This window comes from Eulemur rufifrons, chromosome 24 (genome assembly GCF_041146395.1).
Source record: "Eulemur rufifrons isolate Redbay chromosome 24, OSU_ERuf_1, whole genome shotgun sequence".
Lineage (NCBI taxonomy): Eukaryota > Metazoa > Chordata > Mammalia > Primates > Lemuridae > Eulemur > Eulemur rufifrons.
The window spans coordinates 7,715,504-7,735,437 of record NC_091006.1 but is presented as its reverse complement, the minus strand read 5'-3'; the positions used below and the strand labels follow the sequence as shown (position 1 = coordinate 7,735,437).

At 45.0% G+C, this 19,934-nt stretch overlaps 1 protein-coding gene across 1 annotated transcript; it reads left to right on the top strand.

The window, feature by feature from the left end:
• Positions 1-2,375: 2,375 nt before the first annotated feature.
• Positions 2,376-17,873, top strand: LOC138374640 (cytochrome P450 2B6-like). The gene is made up of 9 exons (XM_069457673.1): positions 2,376-2,577; positions 6,837-6,999; positions 7,126-7,275; positions 8,857-9,017; positions 10,494-10,670; positions 11,240-11,381; positions 13,284-13,471; positions 13,676-13,817; positions 17,184-17,873. The coding sequence occupies exons 1-9, from the start codon at positions 2,407-2,409 to the stop codon at positions 17,363-17,365; spliced, it is 1,476 nt and encodes a 491-aa protein (XP_069313774.1). The 5' UTR covers positions 2,376-2,406; the 3' UTR covers positions 17,366-17,873.
• Positions 17,874-19,934: the final 2,061 nt, after the last annotated feature.

Below are 19,934 nucleotides of genomic sequence, written 5' to 3'. Positions count from 1 at the left end.
AGCAACATCTTTAAAGTATTGAAATAACAGATCCAATAACACTTGAGTCAAAGAAGAAATAAAAAGGGAACTTAGAACATATTTTGTGTCTGCTGTGATTGCTTTGGGGGTCCTCTTCATAAATTCTTTGCCTAGGCCAATTTCTGAAAGGGTCTTCCCTACATCATCTTCTAGGATTCTTAAGGTTTCATGCCTTATATTTAAGTCTGTTCTCCATCGTGACTTGATTTTTGTAAGAGGTGAGAGGTGGGGATTCAGTTTCAATCTTCTGCATGTAGTTATCCAGTTTTCCCAGCACCATTTATTGAAAAGAGATTCTTTCCCCCATGTATGTTTTTGTCTGCTTTGTCAAAGATTAGATTACCATATGTGGAAGGTTTCATCTCTGGATTCTCAGTCCTGTTCCAAAGGTCTAAATCTCTATGCTTGTGCCAGTACAATACTGTTTTACTTACTATAGCCTTGTAGTACATCTTGAACTCTGATAGACTGATACCTCTCAGTATGTTGTTTTTGCTTACGATTGCTTTGGCTATTCAAGCTCTTTCTGGTTACAAATGAAGCATAGATTATTTTTCCTATATATGTGAAATATGACATTGGTGTTTCGATGGGGATTGCACTGAATCTGTAAATCACTTTGGGAAGTATGGATATTTTAAAAATGTTGATTCTACTGATCCATGAGCATGATATATTTCTCCATTTCTTTGTGTCATGTGTGATTTCTTTCCTTAGTGTTTTGTAGTTCTCCTTGTACAGATCTTTCACATCCTTCATTAAGTATATTCTTAGAGGATTTTTTTAATCTACTGTGAATGGTAATTGAGGCTTTGATTTTATTCTCAGCTTAACTGTTACTGGTATATAAAAATTTCACTGATTTCTATACCCTTATTTTGTAATCTGCGACCTAAACCTAGTGCCATATTGCATAGCACAACAAGATTCAGGTCATAGGTTCAAGAGAGTTCACGTTGGTAGCTCTCCAAGGTCAGGAAAGTACACCCTTCACCCCTTAAAAACATAATCTGTCTTTACCTCCCTGCTGGGTCAAAGGAACTGCCAGGGTCAGGGTCCCGGGTCAGCAGGGGTTTGCTTAACATTGCAAAATTGTTGCTACCTGATGGTGGAAAGTCATGGCCAGGCAGAGACAAGTGACCATGGACACATTTCTTCTCATATTTGGAAAATATGGACTGACCCTACCACAGGCTGGATGGGTGCAGGCTCAAAGTGGCAATGGAGACAGATCGGACCAGGGTACATCAATCAAAGTGGACCCAGTGTCTGCACTCCTGGACTCAGAGTCTAAAGTGGAAAACAGAGATGTGAAGTTAGAAGGAGGTAGGAAGACAGTGTCAGAGAAATTTCCTGCACTCTGAAGCTAGCCAGAGGCAGGGAGTGAACTGCCCAGCACTAGTCAGAGCTGTCAGAGACCAAGAGGATCTGACCACTTCACATGCCAGGTCTCAGTCTGTCCAGCTCTTTCCACCTGACCCTTCCTCCAAGTCTCACCAGTTCTGCAACTCTTGCCCCTCCTCTTTCTGCCATTACTTCCACCTGTGGCTGTCACAGAAGTGAGGGTGAAGGAGGGGACACTGGAGATAGATACTGAATATCTCGAGGACTTACAAAGACAGGAGCTAGGACATGCCAGGAGTTGCTAGGACCAACACTCAAGCAAAGACACAGGCAGCACACACAGTGTCTTGCAGTCTAAGACAGAATACAGTTCACCATGTTACAAAGGCAGCTTTAGGACGAATTTTATTTAATTAAACAATTCCCTCCTTTTGGTCAGCTGCTCAGTTTTGAACATACACCACCACCTCCACCACACAACTGCAAGCACACCTTCACATATGAAATTATATAAACACACAGAAGCCCTCACACATGCAAGAATACAAATATAAGCACACCCAGACTTGCACAGAAAAACACACCCCAGCACAGTCACATAAATACAAACACCCCTTCATATATAAAAACCATTTTATAAGCACAACACAGATACAAGCAGGCAGTCAACTACACGCAAGCGAAAACAAACAGGCAACTAAGTACACAAGTGCATGCTCACCGACACCCACCAAAATAAACACACATGAAGGCACTCACACCCCCACACACTTGCGTGCTCATGTGGACTTTAGTATTTCTACCACAGTATCCCTGCCAGCATCTAAGAGGAGAATAAAGGGATAGGGACCAGGTCACAGTGCTACCCAAGCAAGAGGTATGAGTTCCCCCGAACCTTCCCTCTGAGTTAACACACGTGGACTGTAATGAGAGGGGAGGCGGGGACTGGATGAAGTTTCATAACTGGTGGGGGGAGGCAGGCTCAGGATAAAAGGCCCAGCTGAAGGCTGCAGTGGGGTGGAAGACAGTCAGACTAGGACCATGGAGCTCAGCATCTTCTTCTTTCTTGCAGTCCTCATGGGCCTCTTGCTACTCCTGGTCAAGGGCCGCCTAAAAGCCCGTGGCCACCTCCCACCAGGTCCCCATCCTCTGCCCTTCTTGGGGAACGTTCTGCAGATGGACAGAGGAGGCCTACTCAAGTCCTTCCTGAGGGTAAGACGCAGATGGATGGAGTCTGAGGGTGGGGTGATTCCTGCATTGATACTTGGGGATCCCTCAGCAGAAAGCATAAGGCAGCCTTCTGGGTTCAGGAGTGGAGTGGGGAAGGTTGGTGAGTAAGGGGCATGGAGCTAAAGCATGGATGGTGGTGTTAGGAGAAAAACTTTAAACAGATTAAATTTAGCAGACATTATTTGAGCATGGAAAAGATTCACAATAGGGCAGCACCCTGAGCCAGTAAAAGTTAAGAGAGCATCACCCAGCGATGTGGGCAAGCAGGACTTATAGAGAGAAAAAGAAAGTGACATACAGAAATAGCCTGGTTGGTTACAGATCACAATGTGCCTCATTTGGACATGTCTGAGCGGTTTGCAGCCTGTGATTGGCTGAAAGCTCAGCTGCTCTGGGTGGCTGAGATTTGACTACTTGTTGCAAGAATATACCCTCCAGTTGGTTTGCAGCTTGTTTACGTATTAGGTTATAGTATATTATGTACACAGGGAGTTTTAGGCCAAATTTAATTTAATTGAACAATTACCCCGTCCTGGTCAGCCTCAGAGTTTTAAGAGATTGACCAAGACCCTGGGCACAGACACCACCTTTTGTCACCATCATAATGGACTTGTTTGGTCTCAGTATGGAATTCACAATTCATAATGTCAATTAGTTGGATAACTCTTTATGCTTTCTTCATGTTTTTGTTATTCTAACTGTAAGGAGACCTTTTCCTGTACAAAGGAGGGCAGCATGCAAGCATTTGAGACTCTTGAGGGGACAGAACACATCAGAGAGGCTAATGTGCTGACCATCTGGAGGATAGGACCAGGACACTGAACTATACCCCTTAACAGGGATCGCCAAGAACCAACTCAAACAAAATCAAACAATTCAGAACTCAGGCAATAAAGATAACTATATTCGAGCCACAGCCTTTGTTCAGAGCATCATAGTGATGAAGGAGCCGGACTTGCAATTAAATGGTGTGATTTAAGAGGTATCCGTTTTCACAGTTAGCCTGGAACACAGTCACAGTAACCTGCAGACTCACTAGAAGACGTGTAAAAGTTAGAAAACCTTGGGGTAGCCAGGATTGCCAGTCACCATGCAGGATGCCTGCTAACCAAATGTTAGCTGCCCCCGTAAACACATCATGTGTTCCTTTCCCCTGATAAATATCATTAAAGCATTTGTTGGCACTGTCTAGAGAAACAGCAGAATCAGCCACCTTTCGAATTAAGCTTTCTGTAGTTGTAAAATGAAGAGGAAGGTAAGTGCAATGTTTGGTTATTCTCTGCACCGTATACAAGCCCCCAACATGGTCAAACAGAAGATCTAAAACTGCTTAATATTGCATGAATTAGTTTTGTTAAACATCAATATTCCCATCCACCTTTTGGAGAGTGGCTTTTACCTGTCTGAAATGGTGGGAGGTCTAACTGGCTATAAAATCTGAGATTTTCCCCAATGTACAGATTAGTCTTGAAGCCCATAGAGCTGGCACCCCAACACCACCTAAAGCCTCCAGGAACCCCACTGGAAACTTTGCTCAGTGGAAACTAACTTATCTTCTATTTGGAGGTTGGTACTAATTTCAGTTATTGACCACTTTGACCTCTGATAATGGGAAGTATTATGGGAACTTTTAGGGAAAGCTATTTGGAAGGCTGGATTGAGCCAGGCCAGTTAGCAAGATCTGAACCAGTGAGGAGACAGAGCAGAGTAAGCACATCCTCAGCTGACCCCCAGGAACTGGAGAAGAGGACAACTTAGTGGCATTTGAGCAGAGGTCAGTTAAATTTGTCCTGCCATAAGTCTCCCTAGCTCTTGAACAAGGTCTAGTGGGAAACCTACTTTTTTGCAATCTTTTTATAGCATGCTGTAAGGGTGCATAACCACATTTAGTGCACATTTACTCAATTTAATCCAGCCACATGATGCAAGCAATTATTCATACCCTCATAGGTAGTCCCCAGGTCTCATGCATGTGACAACTGGAAGCACAATATACCTGTGGCAGGTAACACTCGTACAGGTTTTCTATATCTGATAGTAATTAGCATACGAATTGAAAAGGTCAGGGAACTGTTACCAGTGAGTGTAGGAAAGGAAGTATTAGTGATGTCTGGAATATCAAGGATAGCTTTCCACTCTTCCTTTGGGGTTTAAGGATGACTCTCATTGGGAACACAGGGAAGCAATGGCATCAGTGTTTACTGATTTGGGAACCTTAGCCCAAAAAACCAACAATTGCTCCGTGTTCTTGCTAGAACCTAATAAGCATTTGCTAAAGGCACCCTCAGATTATGGGCTCATGGGTTTTCCTGTCATGAAAAGGAAGGGATTAGGACAGCAGGCAGGAGGGGTTCAAAGGAAAAAAAGATAATGCTTTCCTAATGGAAGAGAAGTCTTTATCCACATTTTTGGGCATGCTGTCCACATCTAGGCTGCTCTCTACTTCTAGGGAAAAACGTCCCTGGTCAGCTGAACCTTAAGGTCCCCAATAGTTGTAGGGTTCCAGAAGTCTGGCAGGGTTCCTTTGAATGGAGAGATGTGGAGCAAGACTTGAGGTCCATAACTACTTGATGAGCACTCAGTCTATGTTTTTCCTGTGGGAGTGATCTGATTGCCATCAATCAGTAATACCTTTGACCAAAGCAATGTAATCAATTCAGGTAGCTTTTCCTAATGACTTTGGGTTTGTATTACCTTCTTAAACTGTCTTACAACTTGGCCAGTGAAGCAAGTACTTTTTATCACTGGTGAATTCTCCAGGAATGCCCCTTAAGGGAAATACATTTCTAATAACCTTTTAGTTACTGTTATATTATTGGCCTTCCTGGGTAGCAAAACTTCTATACCACCAGAAAACATGTATTGTGTGTAGCAATTGAGTGAACTCCATCTGCAAGTGCTCAAATGATACTTCGGGTGCCAGAAATTTAGCATCTGAGGTTTTCATTGACTTACCAGAATTATGGGCTGGACAAACCAAACCTTGCTATAAACCATTTTAGCAATCTTACTACAGTCACAATATTTGTTTCATAATTTGGATCATTTTATCTCTTTCATGATGAGTCATGGAGTGCAGAGCTTTTAATAATGGAAGCTGTAATAACTCAGGAAGGACCAGGCAGCCGTCCAGGCTCCCCAAGACTGCATGCTTAACATGGGATCACCATCCTCTTAAATTCCAATTTCGTTTCTCCAATTCACATGCATAGCGCTATTTATTAAATAGGTTATCATAGGTAATTTGACTTGAATCAATCTTACGCAGTTAATTCAAGTTGTATATCTTAACAATTTCAGTACTGGCTGACTGAGCATGATAATCTGCTACATCATTTTGTTGGTATTTAATTAATTTTTGTTGTGCTTGATATTGGGTTAGCAGTTTTTTGAATCTTTCAGTTCTGGGATTTCTTACCCATCCAATGGCATGCTCTTAAAGTTATATGATAGAAATCTGTATTTGTCAGAGGCCTTTCCATGAAATTCCTTGAAGAAGAAATAGTTTTGGCTTATGGTTGCTCAGAAAAGTATCAGAGTGAACAATTTGTCGTCTCTGTAAATGACAAAGCTTAAATTGGACGTAGTAGCACTCACATTGTACAAGGTGAGTAGCGTATGCTGGACAATAGGGTGATTCACATCCCAGGTGGGACAGAGTGGGTTGGCTTGAGGTATTATCATGCTACCCAGAATGGTGCACAATTTAAAACTTATGAGTTGTTTCTTTCTGGAACTTTCCATTTAAGATTTTCAGAGAACTGCTGTCCATAGGTGATTGAAATCGTGGAAAGCGAAATGGCTGACAACAGAGTATGATTCTTTGGTTGAGATGCCAGGGAGCAGTAGCCAGACTCAACTCCTTGCCTCTGGCTACAGTGCAGGAAATTTCTCTGACACTGTCTTCCTACCTCCTTCTAACTTCACATCTATGTTTTCCACATTAGACTCCTAGTCCAGAAGTGCACAGACTGGGTCCACTCAAGGCTATATGGGTGGGGGTAACATTAGAAGTATTTAAGCTCCTGCACTGTTTAGGGCACCAACCAATCAGAGCAGACCTTAGCTGGGCCATGTGTTAACCCTTCAGTTGCTGGGTCCTGGGAAGGTGAAAGGGCAGCCTAGGGAGGAGGGTCTTGGGGAAGGCGGCCAATTACCAGTCTGGTATGTGAGTGTCTAATAGTTTGACAACTGAGGTGTGTGCTGACACATATAACCCAGGGTGTGGGTATGCTTCGCAGCTCCGAGAGAAATATGGGGATGTCTTCACGGTATACCTGGGACGGAGGCCCGTGGTCATGCTGTTTGGGATAGAGGCCATAAAGGAGGCCCTGGTGGACCAGGCTGAAGACTTCTCTGGCCGGGGCAAAATCGCCATCTCCGAGCCAGTCTTCCAGGGACATGGTGAGAGCCTCCAAGGCACTGGGAGGGCCGGGTGGAGGATGCGTCAGGGAAGGGGGAAAATGGGTGAAGAAAGACCCAGAGCCTCTCTCTAATGTCCTCTGCAACGCACAATTCCCCACACCCCAGGTGTGTTCTTTGCCAACGGTGACCGCTGGAAGACCCTCCGGCGATTCTCTCTGGCCACCATGAGGGACTTTGGGATGGGAAAGCGGAGCGTGGAGGAGCGGATTCAGGAGGAGGCTCAGTGCCTGGTGGAGGAGCTGCGGAAATCCAAGGGTGAGTCCTGAGGTGGCAGAAAGGACAGTGAAACAGAGAGAGATATGGGCAACCAGCAATAGAAAGACAGAGAGGTATCCGTGGGCAGAGCCAGAGCCAAAGTCTGAGAGACCATCAGACAGAGGGACAGGGACAGAGAGAAAGACAGGGGACTAGAAGGGGACAGAGATCGGTAGGCGAGAAACAGAGAGAGCCCGGGAAAGAGGGAGATGTGAAGTGTGTAGTGTCCAAGGACAACCCAAACATGTATACCTAGCAAGTAGTGAGCTATTCACTAGGCACAGGGAAAGCAATTCGTGGATTAATTGTATCAATCTCAGGCTAAAACAGAAACCATATAAAAGAAAGCAAAAAGAGAAAAGGGAAAACTGAAATTTGAAGATAGGGAACAGTGTTTTCCTTTCCTTGCGTGATGTGCTGATAAACTACCAGTGAGCAAAAGAGGGCAGGTGGGTGCTCTGCTCTAGGGCAGCCGGTGGGGGTGTCAGGGAAGCACCTTTGGTTGTTCCTTAATTCTGCATAACAGGTTATTTATGGGACATACAGGTGACAGGGTCCTTTCTTAGAACCTCTATCTAATTTATGTCAGGTCTTTACCATCTCTCTGATGAAAACTTCTCAAGAGATTCTGGGACGGGGAGGCAGAGACATGGGGGCAACAGGGAACAGGGACAGAGAGACTGAAAAGAAAGATAGAAGGAGACAGAGGGACATGGGCTGGACACAGGAAAGGAGAAAGAAACTGCTATGGAGGGACCAAAACAAAAAGAAAGGCACACAGAGTTGCACCCAGACACACAGGGAGAGAGACTCAGGGAGGCAGGAAGAAACGAAGACAGAGAGAAATGGAGGCTGGGAAAATCAGACACGCAGACAGACGAGGCTCAGGAAAAGGTCTGCAGAGGAACGGGAGAAAATAGACAGGTGAGACCCAGAGAGAGAGGCCACAGCAGCCTGATGTTCTCAGGTGCTGACAGCCCAGTGTTAGTGCAGCCGGGGTCAGGGCTGAGCCTGTGTGCACAGACCCCAACTAACAGGTGCGGAGCAACTCCTGATGCCCAGAGAGCCCCAGCTGTGGAGAGGAGCGGCTAAGGGGGAGTCACAGTAGGGAGAGAGAGATCAGGGCTTTTAAATTTGCATAAGCAATTGTTTGAACACCTGCTCTGCCCCACCCCTGGCCCTGGGACTTAATCCTCTTAGCTCACAGGTGCAGGGTGAAGACCAACTGTACAGACTCTGTCCTGGGCTGCCTAGATTGGAGTCCTGGTCCCCTTAATGAGTTGCTGTGTAATCTTGGTGAAAGTACTTAAACTCTCTGTTTTCCCAGCTAAAAAATGGGGAAAGTAGTAGAATTGCATCTACTTCACAGTGTTGCACTGGGAGTAGATAAAATGATATGTGAAGTGCTTAGAAGGGGGCCCGGTGCACAATGGGATGAGCATGGGCTGTGATGTTTTCCTTGTCTTTACCATGACTGAGCAATGCTGGACAGTCACACAGAGATGGGGTGGGGACATCCAAACATTCCCAACCCTCTGAGTCCATGTCCCTTGACCTGCCCCCTCCTCCTCCACCTCCTAGGAGCCCTCCTGGACCCCACCTTCCTCTTCCAGTCCATCACTGCCAACATCATCAGCTCCATTGTCTTTGGAAAACGCTTCCACTACAGAGATGAAGAATTTCTGAAGCTGCTGGACCTCTTCTACCAGTCTTTCTCACTCACCAGCTCTTTATCTGGCCAGGTCAGGGAGATGGAGAAGGACAGGGAAGGGGGATGAGGTGACATCCAAGGCAGGGGAAAGGATGATCTTTTGTGGGGGCCAGAAATGCAGCTTATGGCTAGAAGAAAGGCAGGGACACGTGGAGAGACAGGGACACTGAGACCTGGGGACAGGGTCAGAGAGACTGAGGGAAATGACGGGGGGTGATGGGAGGTAGAAATAGAGACTCAGAGGAAGACTAAGAGAATGAGGGTTTAGGATAGAGAGAAATGAGTGAAAACAGGACAAGGAAGGGCAGCGATGAGGGAATCCTGAGAGTCAAAGCTGATAGTAATATGTGTGTGGGGAGGGGCTGTGGGCGTGAGGGAGAGAGAGAAGGAGCCTAAGTCAGACTTGCAGCCTCTCTGCTCTCTAGACCCTGATTCCTGTGTCTTTGCTTCTCTGTCCTAGGTAAAGCCCCTCATCTGAGCAAATTCGCAGGTGTATCACAATAGGGAACCACATTTCTTCCATTTTCCCATTTCTCCTTCTCCCTTTGTATGCATTTGTATGCATTTCTTTAAAGAACTTTTCTCAGATTATAAAGTACTATGCAGCTCTTTTAAAAACAAATAATGAATTTCCCTAATTGACTAGGCTGGAAACATTCCTACTGCATATTAAGTTTAATAATATTAAATTCATGCAGAGCAGCAGGTGAAGCTATAGTTCTTGAGCAGGGGTGTGTGTCCAATTCCCACGTGGGACTGTCACCAATGTGGATTCCCAGCATGTCCTACTGGAGGGTCTGACCTGAAAGGCTGGGATGGGGCCCCCACGGACAACTTGCATCAATTCTCACAGGGGATTCCAATGTTCTCCTCCCTTGGAGAACCATGGAGAGAGGAAGGTCTGGGCAGAGATCCACCAAACACTTAACAATGGCTATCTCTAGAGGGAGGGATTAAGAAGGAATTTTACATCTTATTATATACATTTCTGCCTTGTTTGCAATTGTTTGCAAGAAGTTAGGTTTTCCATTCATCATCAGATAAAGCAATACAAATATGTTCCAAAATAAATAAATACTCCTAAGTGATTGACAGGTTCATCTTGTGTGAGCCTCATTTTACCAATGTCTGTTACAGAGAGGGAGATGAGGAGAGAGGAGGAAGCAGAGAACACAAGGAGTAAACAAAATGAGCAGGCTGAGGTAGACAATGAGAGACAGGGAAAGATGGTAAGAAAGGGAGACAGAGAGATACAGAGAGGAAGAAAGGAGACAGCGAAGTGAGGCAGAGACCAATGATGAGGGAGCAAGAGGCGGAAAGATATACTTAGGAGAGGAACAGATCAAAGGAAACATAGGGTTAGGGAGTGAGGGGCTGAGAGAGAGAGAAGGAGACAGAAACAGACACAGAGACCCAGAGGTTCCCCATGGAGGAATTGGGATGTGGGAAGGTTGCCCTCTCCCTGTCACCTGCCCCAGGCTGACCTCACTGCCCTTCATTCTTGCAGCTCTTTGAGCTCTTCTCTGACTTCTTGAAGTTCTTTCCTGGAGTACACAGGCAGGTCTATAAAAACCTGCAAGAAACCAGTGCCTTCATTGGCCGCAGTGTGGAGGAGCACCGGGAAACCCTGGACCCCAGTGCCCCTCGGGACCTCATAGATGCCTACCTGCTGCGCATGGAAAAAGTGGGGTCTAGGAGAGGGAAAGGGGAGGGGAGGGGAGGGAGGGCAAGGTGGGGAGGGGAGAAGGGAGGGGAACAGGGAAGGGGAGGGGGAGGGGAACAGGGAAGGGGAGGGGCAGGGGAGGAATGAAGAGAAGATGAGGGAGTAGGAAAAGAGAGGGGTAGAGATGCAGAAGGGAAAGAATTATGAGGTGAAAGGAAGGAGAAAGTAGGGAGGAGAAACCGACCAGCAGGAGGAGAAAGAGAAATAGAGATATAAAGGTAAGGAAGAAATTTGGGGTCAGGGACAAAAACACAGCAACAGGAGAAATGACCCACACAGGCAGAAAGAGACTGGGAGACAAAAGAGAGAAACACACCAGAGATGGGGAGAGAGATGGAAATAGCCAGACAAAGCGAGCTGAGTGAGACAGAGACAGACACCCATGGTTGGACATGAGGGGACACAGAAAAGCAAAGTGAGCCAGACAGATTGAGAGACCCTAAAACAGATGAAGGGAACCCAGAGACTGGCATGTGCACAGTGAGGCCACAGCCTCCCCTGACCCTCCCCTCCTCTCCCTCTGCACCCAGGAGAAATCCAACCCACACAGCGAGTTCACCCAGAAGAACCTCATCTTCAACACGCTCTCGCTCTTTTTTGCTGGCACAGAGACCACCAGCACCACCCTCCGCTACGGCTTCCTGCTCATGCTCAAACACCCTCATGTTGCAGGTGGGCCAAGGACAGCTAACTGGGGGTCTTCCGATTTCATTCTGAGCTGCAGAAGTGGGTCGCCAAGTCCTGCTTGGAAGAGACAGGAGACACTGGCTTCTTATTCCAGAAGCACTGCAGGCTTTAGGCCAGTCTCCAACTAAGCCAGATCTTTTTCTTTTTTAACTTCAAAACATTGCATTATGTGGATATAAATGTTTCAGTTTCCACAGATAACCTTTGTAATGCTTCAGTCCCGGCTGTAGGTGTGCCTGTCACCCAAATAGTGTTCATTGTACTCATTAGGTGGGGTTTTGCCCCCCTTTTCCCCCTGCCCCTTCCCTCTCCCCCCTGGTTGATCTCCACTGAGTTTTACTTCCCTCTGTGCACATGTGTGCTCATGGGTTAGTTCCACTTTAATAGTGAGTACATGTGGTGTTTGTTTTTCCATTCTTGAGATACTTCACTTAGAACGGTCTCCAGTTCCATTTGGTGTTTTTTTGGTGGATGCTCACAGAATCTGTCGGATTGTTCTCCCACTGTTTTCCCCCATCACATAAAGACTTTTTTGAGGGGGGAAGGCATTCTACATTTTTTATCTGTACAAATTTATGGGGTATATGTGCAATCCTGTTACACGCATAGACTGCGTAGTGTCATGTCAGAACTTTCAGGGTATCCATCACCCAAATAACGTACATTGTACCCATGACGTACTTTCTCATCATCCACCTCCCTCACCCTTCCAAGTCTCCACTGTCAATCAGTCCACTCTTTCTGCCACGTGTACACGTGTTTCAGCACCCACGTGTGGATGAGAACACGGGATATTTGACTTTCTGTGCCATCACTTAAATATTTACCCGTTCATCCATCCATCCTTTCATCTGTCCATCCTTTTATTCACTAATTAACCTGCATACTCACTGATTCTTTCATCTCTGACTCATCCAAGGAAATACACTTTCGTTATTTATTTATTAGAATTCATTGATCCATGAGTTGATCCTTTGCAACAGTCACATGTTGAGAGGACTATCTTTCATTAATTCACTGGCTCATTCATTTATGCGAGCATCCACCCATCCTTTTATAAACGAGGTTTCATTCCTTAATCCTTCCATCACTTGGTTTTTCAATTCATTCTATATCCATCCGTCCCTTCCTTAATTTAGCCACTAAATAATTCACTCATTTATTCATTCTTTACTTATTTATCATTCAGTGCACATTCATTTATTTTCTCATACTTCGCTGATTTTTTCGGTCCCTTATCTTCCATAAATCTAGCCATTCATAAGAGTATTTATTAATTATAATAGGTTTGTTGATTTATTTGTGGACCATCTATTCGCTACTGATTTGTTAATTGAGCCATCTATTGATTTATAAGTGAATATACACATCCATTTATTGGTTTGATCATTCATTCATCCATCTTTCCATTCATGAATTGGTCTATTCGTTGATTGATTGATGTATTCATTCATTTATCCAGTTGTTCATGCAGTAATCTATTCATTTCACTCTCATATTCTTGAGAACCTAACACAGTGCCTCACTTCTAATACACAAACAACAAATGTTAGTTCATTTTCTACTGAGAAAGAGAGTTTGGGCATCTTTGTAGCCTAGAGTTCTTAATCTGAAATTCCATGTAAAATTGTGGTGTGTGTATGTGTGTGTGTGTGTGTGTGTGTAAGTGTACCTGTGCATGTGGGCATAGAATCCATAGCATTCATTATATCTAGAAGGGTAAGAATTCTTTTTACTTCCTCCCTCCTTCCCTCACGCCAAGCTGATTGGGTTGAGGTGTATCAGTGATTTAACCCTTTAACATAGGATTTTCCTGGCTCATTGGCCCATAGAAATCAGTGAGATGTCTCTTGGAAATGGGGTTCACTGGTCCCCTTGTCTGTGCAGAGAAAGTCCACAAGGAGATTGAACAGGTGATTGGCACACATCGCCCTCCAGCCCTCGACGACCGGGTCAAAATGCCATACACGGACGCTGTCATCCACGAGATTCAGAGATTTGCAGACCTTACTCCCCTTGGGTTGCCCCACATAGTCACCAAAGACACCCACTTCCGAGGGTACATCATCCCCAAGGTGAGACCAGCGGGGGTCCTGCATCTCTCCTGTATGGGCTTCCTGGGATGTCTCAAAACTGAACGTTTTGTTGCTTTCTCAATAGGGTCCCATTGTTTTTGCTTTTCTTTTTTCGGTATTTTTTGTTGTTGTTGTTGTTGTTGTTGTTGTTGCGTGGCAAGGCCAGGCAATAGGATATCTTTTGATCTTGTGACCCTCCCTCAGAACACTGAAGTATTTCCCATCCTGAACTCTGCTCTCCGTGACCCACGTTACTTTGAAAAACCAGACGACTTCAACCCTGACCACTTTCTGGATGCCAGTGGGGCACTGAAGAAGAATGAAGCTTTTATTCCCTTTTCCTTAGGTAAGCTGGGCCCGAGATCCCTTTCCAGATATCCCAGTGTGCGTTCCATTCCCTCCTGACAAAAACAATGACAAGTCCTTGTTCTTTGAATACTTAGTATATTGTAATTTGTTTATGTGTGTGATCCCATTCCATCTTTGCCACTACTCTACGAGGGGGCTTGAGGAATGAGAATACATCCCAAAGGCACATCTTGGCAAGCAGGACCTTGGGCAAGTATTTTAATCTCTCTAAACCTTAGGCAATTCATCCTCATCAATAAAAAAAAATCTACTGAGCACTACTCTGAGTCCAGTGCTCTGCTGGAGGCTGAAGATAATGCATCAAATCCTATAGAGACACAGCTCCTGCCCCAGGATGGTTACACTCCAGCAGAGCAGATGGGCACCCATCAAATAGTAACAAAATCATGATAGGAGTAAATGAATTAATGCACTTAACATGGTTAGAACTGCCTGGCACAAAATAAATGCTCACGGGGCAATTATTAATATAATTGATCGTAAGCATGATAAGTGCTCTAAAGGGGTTTGGGGAGCACAAAATAGGAAACACTGACTAAGCTTGGTGGGTCTGTGAGGAAGAGCCAACCAGAGGAGCTGGCTTCCACGCTAAGCTGCTCAAAGCCCTGAGCTGGGCAGGGCTTTGAAGACTGGGGGAGGAGTTTGGATTTATACTCCAGCACTGGGGAGGTGGAGAAGGTCTTGACATGCTCTGACCTGGCCCAGTTCCCATCCTCCACTCCTTGGCTTCATAGAGAACAACTTTAGTCACATTAAATTTACCAGACTCTATTTGAGCAAAGAAATGATTCATGAATTGGGCAGCACCCTGAACCTGTAAAAGTTCAGAGAGAGGTAAGCAGTATTTATCCACGGAAGAAGGAAGAGGCCCACGGACACAGCCGGACTGGTTACAGTTTGCCTTGTTTGGACCTGTCTGAGCAGTTTGAAGCCTATGATTGGCTGAAGCTTGGCCGTTATGATTGGCGAAGGCTCAGTTACTTTTTAGGAGAATATACTCTGAAGTTAGATTGTAGTTTGCTTACATATTAAGTTAGGTTACATTTTGTTATGTATAGAGCCAACTTTAGGCCAAATATAATTTAATTTAACATGCTCCACCCTCAGAAAACCCCAATATTCAGGTTTATTACCTTTTGAGAGGAAGGAATTTCCCAGGAACAAGTCTCTGGTCTTGAGTTTCATCATCACCTGGGGCTCTGGCTCTGGCTCTGTCTGTGTCTCTGTGTAATGCAGTGACCCTCTTCTTCCTTTAACTTCAGAGAGAGTGCGGAACACATGGGATGGTGTGATGAGGGTCAACTATTTCATTTCATAGGCATAAACTAAGTTGTTTTTTTTTTTTTTTTTTTTTTTTTTTTTTTGAGACAGAGTCTCACTCTATTGCCCAGGCTAGAGTGCCCTGGCATCAGCCTAGCTCACAGCAACCTCAAACTCCTGGGCTGAAGTGATCCTCCTGCCTCAGCCTCCTGAGTAGCTGGGACTCAGGCACGCGCCACCATCCCTGGATAATATTTTCTATATATTTTTAGTTGTCCAGCTAATTTCTTTCTATTATTTTTAGTAGAGACGGGGTCTTGCTCTTGCTCAGGCTGGTCTTGAACTCCTGAGCTCAAACGATCTGTCTGCCTGAGCCTCTGAGTGCTAGGATTACAGGTGTGAGCCACCAAGCCCAGCCCTAGCCTAAGTTTTAAGAGAGGCAGAGATGTGGAGAGATAAGGACAGAGACAGATAAATAAGCAGCAAAGAGATAAGGAGAGTGAGAAACAGAGGGACAGAGAGACACATGGAGAGACAGAGACAGGAAGATAATGGCTGGAAGAATCAGACAGAAAGTGAACATTAGACAATAGAGGGAGAAGAGGACAGAGAGAGACAGACATGGAGAGGGAGGAGGGGGAGTAGGAGGAGGAGGGAGTGGAGGACAAGGAAAGAGGAGGGAGGAGGAGGAGAGAAAAGTAGAAGGAAAGAAGGAAGGAAAGAGAGAAACAGAATAAGAGATAGAAGAAAGACAGTGACATAAGTAGAGAGGAAGAAACAGAATGAATGAGAGAGACAAGGTATTTTTAGAGGAAGAACAAAAATGAGAGTGAGAGAGAGGGAGCGTGAGACTATGAGATTCAACTAGACAGAGACAGGGAGTTTAACAACATGGAAGAAAACCAAAATAAAGAGGAAGAAAAGAGAGGTAGAAAAACAGTGCCTGACAGGTGTGGACAGAGGAAAAGACAAGGATAGATGCCACAGATGGAAAGAAAGACAAAGCAAGCCGAGAGGGTGTTGGAGCCGAGGAGATTCCAGAGCATGTCCAATTGGCAACCCCACGGCTGGGCTGGTGCATTGGGAGGGAGACAACAGGCATCAGGCTGTTCTGGGAAAAGCTGGGTCACGGCAATACTTACAGAAGTACCAGCCCAGAGACCTGCCCTGAGTATTTTGAAACTCATGGGTCCCGTTTCCTGTCTTGTGGATGTGCCAAAACGACGTGGATCCTTCCCCAGATACCTCCGTGTAGGCACAATGGCCAGCCACCTGGAACTCATGGGGAATGCCTGGAAACCCACCCGAGACATGGCCTTTAAAGCCTGTCAGTTTGCAGAGTAGGAAACACTGAAGTGAAGGGAGAGGCTCTGCTGTGTCTGTGCCTCAGGGTTTCCAGCCCCTTTTGTTCTCATTTCTCTCCAAGACTGTGGTTTCTGTGCTCTTGGGGTTCCTTACACCTCTGAGGCTGATGGGCACCATAGACCACCCCCTGCTGCCATGTGCACCAATCCCAATCACAATTTTATATATAATTTGGATATTTTTCGGGGAGTCTTGAAGCCCGTGGATCTCAGGCTGAGGCAAGAAGACAGCCCAGGAATAGACACACACATGGTGCCAGAAACATACACCCCACACATGCTCCCGGAAACAAACACGAGACAGGAACTGCACATTGAGGATCTTTAATTCGAGCCAGGTGCTATTCTAAGAAGTTTTGCAGACATTTTCTTTAACCTCACAAGAGCCCTCATAGATAGATACCATTCTCCCCATATGCGAAATGAAGAACACTAAAATGTGAAGTCAGAAATATGCTCACACCTACATACGTAGAGGTAAAACACACACACAAACTCTCTGCTAGAGAAATGAACTTGGCATATCCACCCAAAGATTTGCACCCAGTTTCAGAGGGTTTGGGGACCACCTACAAGTCCACCCTGAATTCCAGGTTAAAGGCCAATCTCATGCAAATCTGTTGCAATGGACAGGAGTGTCCAGGCTGAGGAGTGTGGCAGGGCAAAGAATGTGCACCCGCCCTGTACCCTCACTGGTGACCTTCCTTCTGTGCCCACAGGGAAGCGCATTTGTCTTGGTGAAGGCATCGCCAAGGCCGAATTGTTCCTCTTCTTCACCACCATCCTCCAGAACTTCTCCCTGGCCAGCCCTGTGGCACCTGAGGACATCGACCTCACACCCCAGGAGAGTGGTCTGGGCAAAATACCCCGAACATACCAGATTCGCTTCCTGCCTCACTGAAGGGGCTGAGGGAAGGAGGTCAAAGGATTCCAGGGTCACTAAGTGTCCCCACCTCTGAAGACAATGGCCCCTGATTCCCTCCACAACTCCCTGCCACTGAGAGACCTGCTACAAGCCGCGTGTCCTTCCCCCTCCACAGCATCTGCTGTCTGAGCTCAAGTCACTAGTGAGTGGAGGAGCGAGATTCACTCTCAGGCTCTAGAATCCAAACTCTTCATCACAGCCCCCTCTTTTTCATATACATAGTTTTAAATTAAGAGGAAATTCACATAAAATAACATTAACCCTTTAGAATGTGAGATGCAGTGGCAATGTTCATGCACACTGCTGTCCAACCAGCACCACGTAGTTCCATACATTTTCATCATCCCCCCAGCTACCACCCGGCCCTATTAAGCAGTCACGCCCCATTTCCCTTTCCCTCCAGCCCCTGGAAAACACCAATCTGCTTTCTGTTTCTGTGGACTCACCTACATGTTTCCTATAAATGGAACTGTACAGTATGTGATCTTTTGTGTCTGGTGTCATTCACTTCAAACAATATTTTTTTTATATCAGCATATTATGGGGGAACAAATGTTTAGGTTACATATATTGCCTTTGTCCCACCTGAGTCAGAGTTTCAAGCATGTCCATCCCCCAGACAGTGCGTACTGCACCCATTAGGTGTGTATATACTATGTAAGCATCTACTATGGGCCAAGCACTGGGAATGCAAGTGGGAGTAAAAACGGAAATAGTCCACGCCCTCACGGAGCTCATATCTACTATGGGGGGGACAGTAATCAACAAAACTTTCCTCACATAAAACTGCAACTGTGACAAATGGAGCAGAAGACCCAGATTCTGATGAGAGTATTTGACTTGAGTCTGGGCAGTCAGAAAAGGCATCTTGGGAAAGTGACACCTTAGCTGAGAGCTAAAGAGGGTGCAGGAGTTACCTATGTAGGACAGGGCTCCTCAAACTGCTTGCAGCGAGGGACCAGCTTGTGTCTCCCCCTAATCCACTGCAGACTGATTCTTACATAAAATGCAGTAAAAATGCCATGGCAATGTCAAAATGTAAAAAAAGAATTAATTTGCTCTTCCTTTTCCAGTTCCTTGAGATGGTTTCTTAGTTTGTTGATTTGTGAGCTTTCTGTCTTTTGGATGTGAGCATTTAATGCTATTAGTTTTCCTCTCAGGAATGCGTTTGCTGTGCCTCACAGATTTTGAGAACTTGTGTCCCTGCTATCATTTAGTTCAAAGAATCTTTTGATTTCCATCTGGAGCTCCTCCTTGACCCAACAGCAATTCAGCAATAGATTGTTTAATTTCCATGACTTTGTGAAGTGGTGAGTGTTTCTGTTGGACTTGAACTCTAATTTTATAGCACTGTGGTCTGAGAAGATACATGACATAATTTCTATTTTTTGAAATTTGTTGAGGTGCAATTTGTGGCCTAGGATGTGATCGATTTTGGAGAAAGTTCCATGAGCTGATGAGAAGAATGTATATTCGGTTTTATTTTGGTGGAATGTTCTGTAGATGTCTGTTAGACCCATTTATTCTAGAGCTGTGTTTACATCCATTGTTTCTTTACTTATTTTCTGCTTGGAGGATCTGTCCAGTTCTGTCAGTGGGGTGTTGAAGTCCCCACCTACTATGGCAATACTGTTTATCATGCTATTTAGATCAAACAGGGTTTGCTCTATGTATCTGGACGCTCCTGTGTTGGGTGCATAAATATTAAGAATTGTTAAGTCTTCTTGTTTGATTTTTCCTTTCCCCACTATATAGTGACCATCTTTGTCTTTCTTTACATTTGCTATTTTACAGTTTATGTTATCTGAAATAACTATAGCTACCGCCGCTTTCTTTTGGCTTCCACTTGCCTGGAAGTTTGTTTTCCAACCCTTGACCTTGAGTCTGAAAGCATCTTGGTGGATTAGATGTGGTTTCCTGGAGACAGCAGATACTTGGCTTATGAATTTTTATCCTCTCAGCCAGTCTATATCTCTTCAGAAGACAATTGAAATCATTCACATTTATTGAGAGAATTGATAGTTGGGGTAGATTTCTGTTCATATTGTTGGATAAATTCTTATTGTTTTGTTTTACCTCTCGAGCCATCGTGGAATCCAGGTTCTGGAATGTAACTCTTGAGTGATTTTATTTTGGTTGGTGTCTATTGTGCTGTTCACTGTACAATGCAGGTCTGAGTACCTCCTGCAGGGCAGGTCTGGTCTTCGCAAATTCCATCAGTGACTGCTTGTCTGGGAAAGTCTTTATTTCTCCCTCATAGATGAAGCTTATTTTGCCGAGTAAAGAATTTTAGGTTGGCCATTATTCTATTTGAGAAGATTGAGGATAGGTGCCCAGTCCCTTCTGGCTTGTAAGGTTTCACTTGAGAAGTCTGCAGTTAGTCTGATAGGTTTTCTTTTATACGTCAGCTGCTGTTTTCATTTCATTGCTTAAAGGGTGGCCTCTTTCGTGTATACTTTGGCCAGCCTAATAACTGGGTGACGTGGTGATTGCCTTTTCACATTAAGTCTCCCAGGAGTTTTGTGTGCTTTCTTGCATTTTGATA